The 19,295-nt window shown below is 34.5% G+C and overlaps 1 protein-coding gene across 1 annotated transcript in view; it reads right to left on the reverse strand.

Annotated features, from left to right (window-relative positions):
- Window positions 1-19,295, reverse strand: part of LOC111043314 (C3 and PZP-like alpha-2-macroglobulin domain-containing protein 8) — a 54,739-nt gene that overhangs the window by 13,620 nt on the left and 21,824 nt on the right. The window contains 14 exon segments of the mRNA XM_039434917.1: window positions 550-714; window positions 1,301-1,514; window positions 2,190-2,396; window positions 3,069-3,233; window positions 3,978-4,128; window positions 5,076-5,313; window positions 5,864-6,058; window positions 8,459-8,589; window positions 9,490-9,607; window positions 12,550-12,728; window positions 13,882-14,010; window positions 14,469-14,624; window positions 16,956-17,024; window positions 17,026-17,189. Of these exon segments, the coding sequence (XP_039290851.1) occupies window positions 550-714; window positions 1,301-1,514; window positions 2,190-2,396; window positions 3,069-3,233; window positions 3,978-4,128; window positions 5,076-5,313; window positions 5,864-6,058; window positions 8,459-8,589; window positions 9,490-9,607; window positions 12,550-12,728; window positions 13,882-14,010; window positions 14,469-14,624; window positions 16,956-17,024; window positions 17,026-17,189 (2,281 nt within the window).

Genomic DNA, 19,295 nt, shown 5'->3' on the forward strand with positions numbered 1-19,295 from the left:
GGTGCACACCTTTAATTTAAGAATGAATGGAAGTTTTGGAGACCAGAAGCTTGATCTACTGAAATTAAAAAATCCTCAAATTTTGTGTGATGTCAGAAAAACTAATTGAAAGAGGAGTCCTCTGTGCGAGAGTAAATGTGAGCTAGTCACATCAAATTGGAAACTACCACATAGATCATTGTATTATGCATGTTCAATGAAAAAGAGCACTTCTACATATTCTTGAAGCAATGATATCAAATACACGATCAATAATTTCTCTGAATATAGATTGCTGTAGTATTCACATTGAATGTAATAGAGCATTTCTCCATTTTCTTGAAACATGATAAATGCAAATACACGATTCATAATTTTTTAGAAAGATGATATGAGATATCAAATACTGTTATTGATATTGTATACTCCTCCTTATATTGAATCCTTGATTTTCTTCGGCTAGCAGGGTGGGTGTATAAAGCTCTCAGTTAAAATGAAGAGGTAGTTCACATTCCAATTGAAGTATGATATTTTCAATTGAAATTTGAGTGCTATAAAATTTAGGATCACCTAGTATGGAGCGTCGGAGTCCTTGGTAGAATGTGTGATATTGAAAGCAGAGATAGACCACCATTGATGATGAGGGTGCCAGTCTCAGATCCTGGCAGCACAGATCTGGGCACATCCAGATGCAGCACTTGCGAAAAGCCTGCTTCGTCGTTGTAGTTCCAAATCCTGAAATTCAATCAAAATATAATCTACTAATTTTTAAAAAGTCCAGTTGGTATATTTTTTCTCTTAGCTATACTGTAGTTTCAAATGTTACTTTGTTGATAGCCTTTAAAAAGGAAGTGAAAATTATGAATTCCTGTACTCCATCGATTTATAAGACGACATTCCAAACCAAGGCAATGGACATCGTCACTTTTTATAAGATAATTTTGTGACTCAACGTGCAATATTAAACTACAGTTTGAAATAATTGAATGTTGAATAATATTTTGAATGTATAAGGAATATTATTATGTAAATGAATTATTAATTTTCCAATTTTTTTACAAATGTATCAGTATAAGAAAATTACTATGAAGCTTAGAAAAGTAAATAAATCACATCTGAGTCAAACAATCAAAGCTGTGCGGGGTCAAGTATTAAGCAGTTTCAAAACTAATAACCTTACGGTAATAGCCTTAATAGCTTGAACTCTTAAAAAACCCTTAAAATAATCCTTATTGAAGCATCTATCATACAAACATTTTACCAGTGTTTTACCAGATTTGATGGTTGCAGAACAAAAATAGGTGGAATATTAATTTCTTACCTGAAATCAGCTTTGCGACCCCATTCAGTGGCAAATCCAAGGAAGTTGATTCTCATTTTGGGCGCATACTTGAATTGCAGGAAGACATTGAAGTAGGGTATGTGACCGCGACCCATCTTCAATGTTCCAGACTCCCAGCTCAGCCAGAAAGTTCTGCTTTCCTCTTCCGATAGGATTTCAGGGGTTGACCAACTCTGTAAGCGCCTACCATAACCTGCAATTTAGAAGGCAAAAGTATGAATAAATATCCATTCATAAAATAAATTCATTACAAAAATTGATATTTCAAATATCATACAGTGGAACAGTGAGTGGAATAGATTATCTATTTATTTATTTTTCTCTGGCATTTAACCCATGTCAGAGGTATAATGAACATGAAAAACATTTAAGATACCTATAAAACAATAAAGTCCGTTACATACTTGGATTATTTTCCTTAAACTATCGTAAACATTATTATTTAACCTCTATTATAGAATAGAAAAGCAATTACGGTTTTATTTTCATGTAAGCACCTACCATAGCCTGAAATTTTAAGAAAAATATCAATTTTTTTTATTTATAAGGTTAGCAAAACCAATACAACGATTGGAAAAGAAAAAACTGGCTATTGCCCAAAACTTCTTCATTTTAAATTTCCTAATTTAGTTTCAAATTGTCCAAATACGGTATCAACCATAGGTTATGTTCATTTAAATTTCTACACCAAAACACAATCTCAAAATATAAATTAGAATAAAACAAACAATTTTGAATTTGGGTAGATTGATAATAAAAGTTTCGTAAAACATGAAACAAACTTCAAATTCATAAAATAAAGAACAAAACCACTTGAATTTTGAGCTCTAAAAAGTAATATATCTTTCTTTTCAATGTAGATTCTTACCATGCTTTCCTCTGGTGACCCATGATAGCCTGTTATCGGATCCACCAATGACGATAACATAGGAAACGTCGGACACTCCCTGGATGTCACTCAGTGCAATGTGAACACTGCCTCCAGCTCTTATTTCGAAAACTATGTTTTGTCTGTTCCTAGGCGCCTGCAGGAATTCGTATTGGAAGTTGTTCTCTGTAGATATCATCAATTGCTCTGAAATGGTAGAGGACCATTTGTAAGGTGAGTAAACTTCAGAATTTGGAGGTAAGGATCATAACAATATTGGGTGAACAATAAATATATAATATAGTGGAAATTACAATTCCGCATGTTCTTTAAAACTAGAAAATAATACAAAATATTCTATTTTTAATTCAAGTTACCTGTAGGCCTATGTATTGTAAGATAATTTATATTTTCAATATTATAGGTACCTATATTTTAGCTGAAGTTTGGAAATTCACGTAATTTGTAATATGAGATGAGTACATTCACCCTGTGTACCTTCACTTGGTGATACTTATGATTTGTAATTATATTACCCAGTCTTCAATATTATTATTATTTTAAAAAATATTTTTAAATGTTGAAAAAATTGGAGTAGATTTTTAAAATTTCAAGGTTATGGAAACTTATTGACGTTTGAGGGTAGTCCAGTTAAAATAGAATATGTAGAGGCTAATTTTTGTGCACTATCATTTCCATCTTATCTCTTTTACTACCTATATATTGTATAAAAATTACCTTTCACTATGAATTTCACGTATACCGGTACTTGGATGTATACTCTAGTTGTATTCCCCGTTGAACATCATTAAAGCTTTAATGAATATTTTCCAAATTCCCTTCAAGAACAACAAGAAATATTATTAGAAGAGCACTCACCATTCGCACAGAAATAAGCACTCTCAGTATGCTTCCTCTCCAATCCTTCTGGGTAGACAAGAACCGTTCCGGAGTGGATCACAGTTCCCACTAGACTGTTATTCTGCTGATCAGCTCCACTCTCTGTCGACTGGCAGTTTTTACTCACAACTGCCGACACTTGAACTGGAAAATAATTCAAAGCAATGAATAAAGTTCAAATTCAGGAGAAAATTCAAGAAGAAAGTTATTTATTCCTCTAAAAACAAAACCAAAATAGTTGATAATTCTGTCAGTTCAACATGAACTCTACTCTTATAACAGTAGTATTAGAAACATGAGGAAATAACAGATTAGGCTAAAATTATACAAGGCCGTAAAAAAGACACTTAAGGGTTTTCAAAAGCGCAATTATAATAATTGAAATTCAATAACTCACATAAGAACTGGAAAATTTTTATAAAATTACAATAAATTTCATGAAAATATATGATAAGCCTACAGCTTCTATTATATCTAAAAATCCAAGAGTTATGATACCTGATGAAAATATTGATATCTGTACGACAATTCAATAATTATTTGTGAAAATCAAATTTGGTAGATAAAGAGCCTGCGATTCTGTAGGATTAGCATTGGAAAACGTGCAATGCAATCTTTTCAATGACTATAAATTCAAATAAATCAGGAATGGATCAATAATATTTAGAAAGGTGAATTTTTTATAGTGGATATTAATATGTAAACTTATTAATACTTGTGAACTTTGAGTACTTCCTATCACCTCCAGGTCTATTTTGACAGTGAAACATCAATAAAATATGAACTTATATAAATATGATACTTGTAAACCATAAGTACCTACTACTACTTGTACCAGTGAGTCAATTTTATACAGTGTATCATAATTGATATGTAAACTTGACTGACCAGTCATATTCTTGATTCCTGGACTAGTGGCAACCACCCTGACCACAAGAGACGTGGCTCCCTGGGGACCCAGCCTCAGTTTCTCGGCCACCAGCGGCTGATTCACTCCTGTGAAATGAGCTCCTTCGCTCAGAGACAACAAGCCATTCACCTGAAATGAAAAAGAACAAGCTTGTGGATAATCAATGATTATAATAAATGATTAAGATAAATGATTTTAATATTTCATATTTAAATGGTTGGTCAACATATTTGTACAAATTATCAAGTGTATGAAGCTTCAACGTTCAACTTATAGGAAGAAATAGAAGATTCCTGATTTTTCTGAATGAATAATGAATTCTTTGCAACTGCAATATTTAAGTCGAAAAGTTTTCAGATGGAATTAAATAGAGAATGCATTTATTCAAATGCTAATTAATATTTAACGAAAATCCTAAATAAATGCTGTGAATCACCCCGAAGATTTCTGCTACTGCAGACATTGACAACAGGGTTAACAGCTAGATGGAAATTCGATGAGAACTACTATCCAAAAATTAGTTGCCAGCCTGGGATTTGAATAAATGCATTCTCTATTTAATTCCATCTGTAAAGTGGTTAGCCGGTATGGCTTCGTATAAAATGAGCGCTGCTATCCAGAGATTGTCAGTTTGGTGTAAAGGTAAGCATTCCTGACTGGCGATTGGGAGGTACCGGGTTCGATTCCCGGGCTGGCAACTAATTTTTGGATTGTAGTTCTCATCGAATTTCCATCTAGATGTTAACCCTGTTGTCAATGTCTGCAGTAGCAGAAGTCTTCGGGGTGATTCACAGCATTTATTCAGGATTTTCGTTAAATAATAATTATTATATAATTCGAAAAGTTTTCTTTATCAGTTTGTCTTTTGTTGTTAACTGTGAATGTAGGCCTATATGCAACAATGATATTGGTGTTACAGTAACAAATTCTATTCTTAACATTTCGTTTCCATTGAAACATTAGCCCTTGTGATGGAATTATGAGCATTCTCCATGCTAATATTAACATATTTTATTACGCTATTCAAACTGGAGTATCCTTCCTTAACACACTTTCTCTAACTACTTAGCACTCACATCAACACACGAGTTGACATTGTTGCCAATCTTCACATCGACCTCCAGCGCTTCGCCGACTTTAATATTGGGCGCCAAACGGAACTCTACGGTGATTGGCCGAAACACGTTGAAGGTGACGGGCGGAGAGAGACGGAAGCCTGGCAGTGGTGAGGGGGGAAGCAGGAGGGCAGAGAGAGACCACTTGCCCGGCTGCTGGGGGGCCGGAATCGTCAGTCCCGTTGCTTCGATCTCTGGTCTGTAAACATTGATCACAAAATTACAGAATCAAAAACCAATACAAATAGCAATTTTTTGTCTTAGAGAATTATTTCCCATGAAATCCTGATTGAAATACTTTTTTCCACTTTATAAATAGCGATTTTTTGCCTTAGAGAACTAGGCTACCCATGAAATCCTGATTGAAATAGTTTTTACCACTTTACTTTAAGAATGTATTCCTTTATCCATCCCATAATATATGTGTTTATGTCATTGATAAATGAATCAATAGGCAAATATAGTTAGAAATGAAAATATAATACTCAGTACCCTTTTAACTTTCAACTCGACATGTCCGAAACATGTTGTGACAAAATAAATTAAAAGGGTACTGAGATTTATATTTTTATTCATATTAACAGTAGTCCTAAAAAAATACAAATATAGTTAGATTTACTTTGAACTTTCACTATTAATTTAATAGGTAGCAGCAGTGTTACTTATAAGGAGTGTACAATAATTCCAAAATAGGTACATTACGAAATGCAACATAACATTTTTAAAAATTGATTGAGAAATACACTCACGTGTAGTTGAAGCACTTCCAGTACCAAATTTGTTCGAGATTCATGTGAGCCATGAGACTATGTCGCACCATAGCTGAAGGATCAGGCTTATTCTGCCCGGTGATTCTGCATGTTGTTCCATTCGCTTTCATATCACAGAACTGCTGCAGAAAAACCAGGCCGGACTCTGTGAAGTCCTCGCTTTCACTCACAAACCTGTCAAATACAAAAATAGAAAACCAACTGAATCTTTCAAAAATGAGTCAGCGATACCTTATTACTCGTTAATAGTAGGCTACTACTCTTAATATTACCAGTTTGATTTTATTTAGTTGACCGAGCGAAGTGAGGTCTAAGATTCAAGTCGACGGTTTGGCATAAATTTCTCTTAATGTTCAAATGTTTAAATGTTTGAATGTTCAAATGTTTATATGTTTATATGTTGCGCATTTACGGCGAAACGCGGTAATAGATTTTCATGAAATTTGACAGGTATGTTCCTTTTTAAATTGCGCGTCGACGTATATACAAGGTTTTTGGAAATGTTGCATTTCAAGGATGATATAAAAGGAAAAAGGAGCCTCCTTCATACGTCAATATTAGAGTGAAAATCAGACTATAGAATTATTCATCATAAATCAGCTGTCGAGTTGACTATAAATTACATGCCATGACGCATGCAATTCAATATCTCAATGTAACTTGGTAAAAAATTAGCAGCTGTGTAGACTATAAATTGCATGCCTCATTTAATGCAATTTTTATGCACTATTAAATAGGATGCAAAGAACTTATAACAGCTCGTCTGGGCGCCTAGATGTCTTCTGGTTTTCTCGCGCTAAATTCCGAAAAGCGTTATATATGATAATTAAATCTTGTGTAAGCATGATCTGATCAAATAAATAGTTAGTGTATCAGTGTGGATGTGCTTATGGTTTGGGACGTCGTTATAACTGCGCGAGGTCTACTGTTCACAGAAGTACTAGTTACAGTATTCTTACTGAGGTTTTTTGGCTAGTATTTTATGACGATGTTTCTTTCCAAGTTTATGATGGACTGTATCTAGAGAAATCTTCTGCTCCTATGAGATTATGTCGAATGAAGGCATCCGGTTATCAAGATTGGTTAAAATTAGAAAGACCCAAGTCTAAATTTATAAAGGATCAAATCAATCTATGTTCGTATTTATTATAATGTGTTTCAATTGGAAAAGCTAATGGTTCAAACCAATGTGCCTGGATTGCATTCCAGGTTTTGTACATTGATTCAAACTATGATTGTAATTGAACTGCCATTGAGAATACTAACCTTTGCAGACAACATTTATTTCAATTCCGATTTGAATGGGAATGTCCAAGTTATTTCTCAATATATTTCCGTATTTCAAATTAAATTATAGTTGAGTTTCCAAACCAATGCCCCGCACATGTGTAACCTGATAATAACATATACATTTCTCCTCCAATATCCTCAAATCTTCATTTTTTTTCTAAACTTTGTCAAACTTTTACCTCGCGACTTTCAACAAAGTCGAGTTAGTTGGGATTCCAACTTTCTAATCCACCCTCAATCCAAACAACATGGGATGATCCATGCTCTTCTCCACCATCACTAAGTCTAAATAATAACTTTTTGAATAGGGACCATTTTCAGAGAGGCTTTCAAGTTTGCTTCCTTTGTGCTTCCCTTTTGTATAAGTAACTTATTTCTTCTGGCTTTTAAACCAGCTTCCATGGCAAAGTTTGTTTTGTCTGCAAAGACGATGATGATGATGATCATTCTAATATAAATCTCAAGAGACTTGAATAGCTCACTTCTTATGTTATAAAATTTGTAGCAGACCTTTACTCTATACCTACTTCAGACTTTACACTAAAAGGCTAAATACTGTGGAGAAATTATTGAGTAATCTATGACAGTGAATGATTGTTAAGCCGGAAGTGAAATAAAATAGACTAGCACCAAAATTACATTTCAGTTTAATTCTTTCATTAAATTAATAAAAAGCCTGTGTACCGAAACTTCACTTCATTTTTTTTCTTATTTAGCTCCAAAGTTCTACAACCTGATGCTCTTAGAGATAAGGCAATGCAAGATTCGATCAAGGTTTTTGAGAGATGTCAAGAGATTTGTAATGGAATGTGAGAATAGAGACACCTTTTTTAGAGTTCTCATGTGGCCTAATAAACTTGTATAGCAAAATATTGTACAATATACTTCTACATTTATGTAATATGAGTCACTTCATAGGTGACTGTCGGCCTCAGTAACTACTTTTTAGCGCTAGTTTTGTAATTAATGTTTATATTAGAATCTCAAACAGGTCTAGTACCTCGAGATGCAAATACTCAATTGGCATTTCATTATATTATGTAATAGTATTTTCAGATGTTGTCAAATTTGTATTACTTTCGTTATGTATTTCTAAGATGCTGTAATTTTTTTATTTCTCCCAATAAAACATTCCAATTTCAAAAAAATTCTATTATCAGATAACAGTGTTTGAATTGGGTATTTTTTCTCAATTAAATCCCGGTGATATTGATATCTTCGAAGAAAATTCCATTCAAGAATAGCAGTATCAGAAATAATATCATATCTATCGAGCATCAATACCTGTGTTGATATCTGACATCTCCACCTCGTCCTCCAACTAGACAAGCGAATGTGCCAATCTCAGCCAGCACTTCGACGTCCATATTCTCACCAGGATACCATGTGGCTCTACGCTCCAAATTTACGCTACTCTGAAAACAACATTTGAGTTCACAATAATAAAACTTCATGGCCCGGTCACACAACAGCCGGTTATAATTTAACCATAATTAATTCCAGGAGAACAAATCAAAGAAGCCGTCTTTTCAAAAACGCCTTCTCCGATTGGTTCTCATAAAGTTAATCACGGTTAACATTTAACCGGCTTTTGTGCAACCGGGCCCATGTGTCATAATAGCTTTACTAGTAGTATAGTATGAAGTGACTCACTTCTAATCAATGAACGCCAACGTATTATAATTCAGAAATGTGTATTGGAATAAATTAAATAAATGATCCTTTTATTGCATTCTTTACACATATAACTTTCATATACCTGATCATTGCACTACTGAAGTTTAATATAATGTTTATGATAGTTCAAAATAGATTAGAGAAACATTTATTTATTTATTTATTTATTACATTTCCAACGGTATACACCAATTTCAAAAGAATACAATAGTAACAAGATCAACAAAAATAACAAGACAAATATAAACATGATTCATTCACAAGTAATGATAGAACTGGCGAGTGAGACCTGTTCCATTCAAGAATTCCATTCAAGAAAAAGATAAGAAAAATCAATTTTAATTTGGTTCTCTGGATCATTCACGGTGTGAGATTATTTTATTAAACTCTTTTCTATTAAACTGTCATCTATCGTACAATTTAATTCTGTAAGATATTGGTAATCTGGTAGAGGTATTAATCATAGAATGAATAAGGAATATTCTTGTTAGGTGCCACACTAAAAAATTATTTATAAACAATAAAACATATATGATTGCTGATGTGATCCACCACTGTTTGTTGCAGATTGAGATGGATAAAGCTTACCGCTCTATCAACATTAAAAAGAATTAAGTATAAATGAAGGGGATATCTACCTCTCTTTGAAGGAGATTGACATCAAAGCTGATGGTGTCGCTGACTGGCTCCCCTTCGTGAGTGATGTAATAAACTAGGAGGTGACTGACAGGTGCCATAACTGCTTCCACTTTGAATCTGAAAATAAGATACATTATAGCTTCATTACGATCATAACTCTGTATTTCATCTGAGTACCAATTTTTTTATGTGCATTTTAATGATCAATTCAATCACGATTTTCACCATTCGAATTCATTAAAAGAAATTTACAGATGGAAATTACTGAGATATTGCAATTATTCAAATCCTAATTTACAGCATTTAAATTGAATTCTTGTTTAATAATAATTATTAAAAGAAATTTAGTTGAAGATAGAGACTTTATTTTATAAAAAAAGAATCAATAACTATGCTATATATTTTCCAAGATTAATTCTAAGGATAATTGTTAATTGAACCACGTATTGGACTCTCCGGTTTGAAAACTAATGAAAAAATCTTGTGTGATGCACTCACACAACTTTCCTTGCCGTTATGAAAATTGATCAACTGACGATAGTGTTCCCGCGCATCTCGAGTCTACTTTTCCAAGATCTGAGCCAGCTGGTGACAGGACAATAACGCTGCAGACATACAAAGTCTGCTATCTCTTCATAGTGAATGATTTAATAGAATCAACAGTTGCCAACAGTTCGCAATTGAAATAAACACATTTTCTCGAATTTCGAGCTTATTTTCAATTTTAGGTGAACATTTTACAAAGCATTAATTGTAGAGATTTTTAAGCTCAATCTTTTCCAATTGAATTTTTTTGTTTGAATTGTATCTGAAGCCTGATAATTGGGAAAATTAAATTAAACTTTGCATAGATGGTGCAGTGCTCCTGAAATTTTTACAGATATGGGACTTGTGGCAGTTGATAAAGCTTATCAATGACTTTTCTAGGTATGAACTTGATTGAAATCGTTGGAGCCGTTTTCGAGAAAAACCCTGTTTTTGACAACATTTTCGCCATTTTAGCCACCATCTTGAATTGCATGTGATCGAGAATGTTCGTGTCGGATTCTTATAGTGTAAGGACCTTAAGTTCCAAATTTCAAGTCATTCCGTTAATTGGGAGATGAGATATCGTGTACACAGACACACTTACACTCATACACACACACACACACACACACACACACACACACACACACACACACACACCACACACACACACACACACCACACACACACACACACACACACACACACACACACACACACACACACAACACACACACACAACACACACACACACACACACACACACACACACAACACACACACACATACACACACACACACACACAACACACACACACACACACACAACACCACACACACACACACACACACACACACACACCACACACACACACACACACACACATACAGACCAATACCAAAAACCACCTTTTTGGACTCAGGGTACCTTGAAACGTATAGAAATTTACAAATTGGGGTACCTTAATTTTTTTTGGAAAGTAATACTCTCCTTACCTATGGTAATAGGGCAAGGAAAGTAAAAGTGTTACTATTCACTGTTTTCTGGTGCTGAAAACTTAATCTATCCGTAGTCACTCTAGTATAGCATTTTTCAATAGAACCTTTAATTGATGAATTTAAATTTGAATAAAAAAAAAATCAATTTTTTTATGTGTTGTCTGCTGTGTATATTTGAATAAAAGACGATAAATGCTAAGAAAAGATATCGGTATTTATTCCAATACTAGAGAGATTCTATCTTAAAATTAAATCTTCAGCAGCTCATTGAGACTGAGATGACAGCTGACATTATTCTACTAGGCCACTAGATCTTCTATTTCTGTATCATGGAACCTTCAAACCCGATAACCAGCTTCCATGCATCTCTTTTTGATCAGATACAGCACATGAAAAGAGCCGGGAACTTGCTGTCTCTTAGTTGGTTTTTCCCCTCATCCTGATTATCTCAGTTAATCCAGTTCCTTTCAGCGCCTCCCTCACCTCCTCCTACTCCTTCTTCTTTTTCTTCTTCTTCCTCCTCTTTTTCTTGCTTGTCTGCTCATTTGCCATTCCAGATGCGTAACATCAATAATGTCAAGGCAACTCCAGTTTCCGTCGCCTTTTGCCAGCAATCTTAACTCAATTTCACACCTCAATGGGCATTCCTACGTCATTAACTTCGACTTCGGGTCCTGATTGCGTTCAAGGGCACCATTTTTCCTTCCCTTCCAATAATACTTCCCCTTCGTGGAATTCCTGTTCCTTGAGAGATATTTCCTACTTAGCTAGTACACAAAGTTGCAGTATATAAAGTTACTAATACTCGCTCACAACATCAAGAAGTATGGGAGGTGGGCTGGAAATGAGATTAACAGATATCTTCAGGGAATATTTATCAAGGAGAAGACCTTTTGAATGAGAGATGAGATCTTGGAGATTGAAGAAAAATTAACAATGAAGATGAATATTTTTTAATTTTCTGAACATTTAACACTCGAATTACCAATTTGCATGTTTGTATCATATTTGATAGTTATGATAATATCATAACTTCTGAAAAGGCCTACTTTGTATCGTAGAAATATCTAATACTAGTTAGTTACACTGTATTGTATTTTTATACTCTTGCGATATATGAGTGTTTCATGAAAAAGGTTGAATTATTGTCAAACAAGCTTCTTAAAGAGAAATTTAATAATTCTCTAGTCAGTGCTTAATTGCACGATTCTTCAGTCAATGATTGACTGGAAATAAAATGTTATTTATCCCAATGATTGACAGAATAGTACAATGACTATCTGGAATGGAATAAAATAGTTTTTATTCTCAAAAACATATTCACAAACAATTGTTATATATACTCATACAATGATATTTTAGAATAATACTCCTCACCTAGAAACTAATCAGAGTGTCAGGAGAGAATCTAGAGAACATCACAGAATAAAATGTAACAGCATTACTTTGTTACAAGATGCTCATGAAATGTGGAATGCAATACTGCATCATATCAAGTAATAGATCTATAATATTATATCAGATTGGCTCACGTGAAATTGATGCGGCAAATAGCAGCGCCGTCAACGGAGACCGGCGGAGGAACTTGGTCGTCCGTCATCGAGTCTGTCTGGTTCCAGTAGGTCACGTGTCCCTCTGTCGTTATCACGTGATGGAAGGTGCGGTCGCACGGACACGATGACAAAATAACGGCATGGGCTTCGTCGTTTGGCTGGAGCAATTAGAAAACATTGAAGATAATCGTGAAATCTTGGGTTTGGATGACAGAGGGAGCAGGAGTAAAATGAAAATCGAAAACTTCAGTTACAGAGGAAAGAACTATATTTTCTATCCCTTTCTTGTGATTTGGTAGGAGCTGAAAATTTTAAATAAGAGTTTACTGTGGTTATAATAATTTGTAACAAGTGACAATAAATGGAATTTATTTGTATTCTATGATGAAACGACGAGTTCGAATCCGAAGGTGAGATTTGAGTTTTGCTTTTTCTTCTGTCAAGAGGCAGTTCAGTTAAAATAATTGCTCACAATTGTTCAGTTGAAAGAAGCCCATGATCGCAGGGGGCTGGAGCCCCCCCCCCTAAAATTAGGAAAAATAAAAAAATCAGCTTCAATTCCCTGCTTAAATTAATTGTCATTCTAAACACTGCTGATCTGACTTGATTTTGAGCCCTCCCCCTCTTGTGGGCACTCCTGGTTATAATAATATTGTATTTTGAGATGGAAATTACTGGGATATTGCTCTCGAATTTTCATCTACCTGTTTACCCTGTTGTCAACATTTGCAATAGCAGAAGTCTTCGGGGTGATTTACAGCATTTAATTTGGAATTTCGTATATAATAATAATAATTATATCTTGTACCCTGTAATTGTTATTTTATTTTTTCAGTTACAATAACTGGCTAATTTCTTTTTCAAGCATTACAGTCATTCAATAGTGCTGCAGCAATTTAATAGAATGTAAGAATAGAATTATTAAATTAGAATTTAAATTATGAATTTACATATGTTTCTTTTTCCTCTGTTTCCATCAATTTTCTTTCCACACAGGTACATGTTTCCCCTTAACCTGTTTCTATGCAATTGGATTCTTTTATAACTTATCATCTTCATTCTATATACTTATACTATTCTTCTTATACTTTGATTATTTTCAATTACTTATGCTTGCCTAATATTTTCCTTATGTATTTGTAAATTGCATATACTGTATCTCTTTTTTTTGGTAACTTGCTTAATACGATTGTAAATTGTAGTGTAGACTGTTTTGGGCTTAATGCCTGTAGTCTTCTTTGTTCTGTAATGAATAAATAAATATTATACGTAATAAGTTGGATGGATATAATTATGATAATGAAAGCTTACCTGTAGTGTTTTCTCTATTCCTTCAATGAGTAGATAGCAAGAAGACGATGACTTCCATTTGAGTACTGGTTCTTTCGCCAATACATAGTGACTGTCTGTTTCCTTCCCAGCCACTGACACCAGTTCAGCCTATAACAGTATAAATCACATTCAGTTTATTGGTGAGGAATTAAAAATAGAATGAAGATAGAAATATAATCACTTCACAACTCAAGAAAACGTAATTGGAGAGGCTTTTCTCTTAAAATATCTACAAAAAAATATCCGTCGTAGCTATACTGAAGGTTGTATTTGTATTTTGAAAGATAGAAGTCCCCAATCCTCCATCCTAAGTTATCTGGCACAAGTTGAACCATAGAATAAAACAATCTTATAAGTATAAATTAATTGTCTTTTTTTCTTCAGGGCTATTTTTTAATATAAATAAGGGTACTCAGATTTATATTTTTACTCATAAATGTATAAATCAATGTATGAGTTTTCTCTAGTCGAACATAATCGACTAACCTTCATTAATCATTTCATTCTCTCCATGAACTGAAAAAAAAGGAATAGAGTATGATTATGATGTTGAAAGTCAATCTTACCAAAAGCGTGATGACTTCACTGTCAGACAATATGGCGGGTACTAGGAAAGTGCCCTCACCCCTGGCCATCTCGATGTCTTGACTGTAGATGGCAGTGGTATTGTCCAGTACTTTGACTCTCACTCTCACAGCCTGCTCTGAGCTTACTGCTTCCACCTGGAAACATATTGATGAGATCTAAATTAATTGAGGATTTCATGTTGAAAATGAATAGTAAACGAAATAGCTTTTATAAACACCTTACAAATTTACGTATGTGGAACTACAGAAAGACAACTTAGTACCAGAGTTCTCAAATTTCTATCTTTTTGGGAGATCAACATTTTTGAACAACGTAGTAGACAAAAGGCCGATAGGTTCATGGCCAGATTATGGTGACATGGCAGCAGCAGCGTTATTAGGCTGGGACTACTGGCCAAGGAAAGTGATCATACACCTTTGTTATGAGTTAAATCTCTTCCAATAGATGAATTATTCTCTGTGGGGGTGAGTTAGATGATGTTTAGTTTACTTTTTCAATTTTCTAAAGAGCAAGCAGGACAATTAACATGCTAAAAAGTTATAGAGAACCGAAAAAAGTCATAGAGAACCAAAAAGTCATTGAGAAGATACATATGTCAGTGAAACAATATTATGACACTCTGCTCTTGTGGAGAATCACATTTGACTGGAAACGTTCGATGGCCATTCCCTGTGTATCGTGGTTCAATAAGCTCAATTAATCGATGAATCGATGCTGAGAAATGTGGTTTGAAAGATTCAAGAATAATGTTAAGCAGGCGTGGAGTATCATCATAATTCGAAAGTAGATTGCAACACTAGGTTTTGACATTACTGAAGTATGTTTTTACTTTCTTTGCCCTACTACCATAGGTAAGGAAAGTATTGCTTTCCAAAAAAAATTAAGGTACCCTAATTTCAAGTTTTCTATACGTTCCAAGGTCCCCTGAGTCCAAAAAGGTGGTTTTTGGGTATGGTCTGTATATGTGTGGTGTGTGTGTTGTGTGTGTGTGTGGTGTGTGTGTGTGTGTGTGTGTGTGTGTGTGTGTGTGTGTGTGTGTGTTGTGTGTGTGTGTGTGTTGTGTGTGTGTGTGTGTGTGTGTGTGTATGTGTGTATGTCTGTGAACACGATAACTCCATTCCTAATCAACCGATTGACTTGAAATTTTAAACTTAAGGTCCTTATACCACGAAGATGACAATGAGAAATTCAATAAAATTGAATTCAAAATGGCGGAAAAAAATGGCGGATAATTACTAAAAAACATGTTTTTCAAGGTTTTCTCGATAACGGCTCTAACGATTTTCTTCAAATTTATTCCATGGATAGCTATCTATAAGCCCTATCAACTGACATGAGTCTCATTTCTGAGAAAATTGCAGGAGCTCCGTAATATTCTTGAGAAAAATGGCGGATAATTACTAAAAAACCATGTTTTCACGATTTTCTCAAAAATAACTTGACCGATTTTTTTCAAATTCATACCCTTTATAGTAATTATCAGCTTTATCAACTGGCATGAGTCTTCTTTCTGGGAAACTAATGGGGGTCCACCCCATCCTTGATAAATGGACTTAGTAACCTACTTCTCGTGCATGAGGAAGGTAGTCCGATGAAGAAAGTGGACACTCGCCCGATCTAGCGGATTAACTACGGACTTCCATGAGCGGCTGGAAAGTGACCACTTTCTGGCCTAGACCGGAAAAGAAACCCTTTTCTGACGTCAGACGAGAGTCGTCTGCAAACCAGGTCTTTCAGATCTACGTAGGGACTGGAAAACAGCTGCTTTCTGTGCAGTGTGGCGAAAACAATTATATACACACATATACAGAAGTCTGATCGTAGTTTCAAATATGAGCAAGGAAAGTTGTGTGAGTGTACCACACCAGATTTTTAGTGTAGTGGTTCAAGTTCACCTCACTAATAAACTTCTTCAGCGATACTGGGGAGATGAACATTTTGTGAAAGTGGGAATCTAAAAGACATTACCTTATTATTTCAGCCTTTGTAATTTTGTAATCTGATCTAAATTTGGCAGAGAAGTAGCTCAAGATTATCTTATTTTTTCTTTGCCAATCATTTCAATGATCTGCATCTTGTAAAATTGAAAAATAAAAAAATGGAAAATCCCATTGGATCTCACTACGTGTAAGGACCCCCTGAGTCAGGAATTGAGGAAATGAGTCAGGAATTCTACATTCTGTATAGTGCTCTGTCTCATTAGAATTGAGGGGTTCTCACCTTCAATAGAGTAGTATTTAATGCTTTTTGCTCGAATTATATTATTTCATGGTACTATACTATTTCATTTTTTACTTTTTATTTCATGTATCAACTGTATCATCATCAGATACTCAACACATCATCAACAAACTTTGGACTGTGTAGAATAGATTGGAAGAGGTTTTGGGCTCCAGGCTGGTCCTTTCCTCGATTGATTATACTTGATGTATGTAAATAAATGAAGTTTTATTTCAACAACAGACCTTGCCGACAAACGGCAGTCCGGGCTTGTAGCGACGTCTCATCTCCTGCGAGAAACGCAACTCGACGAAAATGCTCCTCTGCAATTGGCAGCTCAGGCAGGAGTGCATCGGTGCTGCCGCGTGCGTGCGACACATTCAGCTCAGCAGCGAACACACGCGCATCCACGCTCACCGTCAGCGACCACGCGCCTTCCACAGCCAATGGCGACAGCGGTAGCGAAAAGTGTTTCACACCTGGAACAGAATTCATTGGTTACAAGTTAGATGACAATGAGAAATCATAGAAATAGCATAAGCTGTCATATAAAAACCTTACTTGCTCTAGTTTATTGCTAGCTCACTTGCTATCTATCTTGCTCTTGCTAGCTCACTTGCTATCTATCTTGCTCTTGCTATCTCAATTCGGGAGAGAAACAGTTTTGGATTAACTCTGTTGTTTCCCATAATTTTTTTGATTTTGTGAATTTGTTAATTGAACGAATAAACTGAAAACTCGACCTACTGAATCTTGAAGATTTTTAAATAGGCATATAACCATCCCCGGTAAATTAAAAATTAATATACAAAATGTCAAGTTAATCAGTTTGATTAGTTCAGACGTGATGATGCGTGATTTGTGAATTTCCTATCCCTAACGTGTGTATAAGCCAATTCTTCATTTATTATATTATAGATTGAAGATGATGCATTCTTTTCTCTACTTTGAAACTGAAGTCAAGTGGTAGAATACTTTATTGAAGAAGAGTAGTGCAGAAGTGGTAAAGAAGACTACACTTCTAACCAGAACTTATATGAACGATCACCATAAGTGACCAAGAGACTTCCTTGACTTTAGATCATATTATATCAAGTTATAATAGATTATGCATTCTTCTATCCATTGTTAAACTGAAGTCATATAGGAATGGTGATGCAATATGGGTTAGTGGTATGGGGAGGAGCGTATGATGTTTTCATGAATAAAATTTTTACATTTCAAAAAATGATAATAAAAGCAATTCCCAATAAGCCAAGGGCTTTTTCTAGTAGTGAAACATTTGCCGAATTTAAAGTGATGACAGTACGTCAAATTTATATAAAGAAACTTCTCTACTATGCATGGATGAGGAAGGATGAATTTACAGTGAATAATAACGTTTCTATGTATAACCTGAGAGTTACATCTCATAACATTTATAATATTAACTATTTAGATTTGACAATTATAGTGCGAAGACAATTGGGGTATCTTAGCTCAAAAATAATAAATATCATGCCAAATGCATTGTCAGAATCTCTTTCTAATAGGGGTAGACAGAGGATGGAACAGATAAATAAGTGGGTGATACAAAAATTTTTCTTCGACATCAGTCAAATATTATAATTATTACTAGTAATTTATTGTTAACTTCGATTTTTTGTTGCTTTGATTATTAGTAAATAAATTTTTATATTGTCTAAACAGCTGATACTCTCACTCAGCGGTCAGGGTTTTGCCCTTGCTGGGTGGTGCCATGTAATTTTAATTTATTTGTAAAGAATAAAATGGTTTTTGTTTTGTTTACCAGGCAAATCTTCTGGGAAGTAGTGCCTGAGGTGGGATCTGCAGCGTCGACGGTGTTCGTGAAGTATATTTATTTATATTATAATCTAGAATATTTCTTTTGTAAGTTTTTATTTTGTATTTTGTTTTTATGGGCAATAAAGATGTTTAAAAAAAATGGTGACATTATGAGGATGGTAGATAAATTATAGGTGTTTCACGCCTGCTGGAATAACCTATTTATTAGATGGGATGAAAATGTTGGAGGTAGTGGCAGAAACATCAAGTACTCATATCCAAGTTTTTTGTGTTAGGAGTGATTGTTTTATCATGTTGATTATAATTTTCAATGAATTCATTGTGTTTGGATCTCAAAACCAATCTTAGTCTCAAAAATAAGTAATTTGTCTTACAATAATATCACCAAATCGATAAACCACAAAACACAATCATACTGTTAGAAGAGGTGGAAAGGGAGAATGACCCTGAAAATAGCCACTTTTTAAGCATTTCACAAGAACTTAGAATGATGATTCTGTTGTGAGGTGATTTGTTTCTTGGTGTAGAAAATTAAATTCACGTCAAATTGAAAATATAGACTTCAACATTCACTTAAGTGATACCAGCAACTGCAAGCTGCATATTGAACTGTTTAAAGTCTGTAACGGAGACTTTAAAATTCAATTCGTGGTTGGAGTATGAGAATAAGTATGAGTGTAGAGACCATGCAACTCGCAAACGAAATCCAGGTCAAAGGGAAGCTGTTCCATTTTCAATTCAACTCTTCTTCCATGTTCCACATTCAAGAGCAAATGAAA

This window comes from Nilaparvata lugens, chromosome 8 (genome assembly GCF_014356525.2).
Source record: "Nilaparvata lugens isolate BPH chromosome 8, ASM1435652v1, whole genome shotgun sequence".
Classification (NCBI taxonomy): Eukaryota; Metazoa; Arthropoda; class Insecta; order Hemiptera; family Delphacidae; genus Nilaparvata; species Nilaparvata lugens.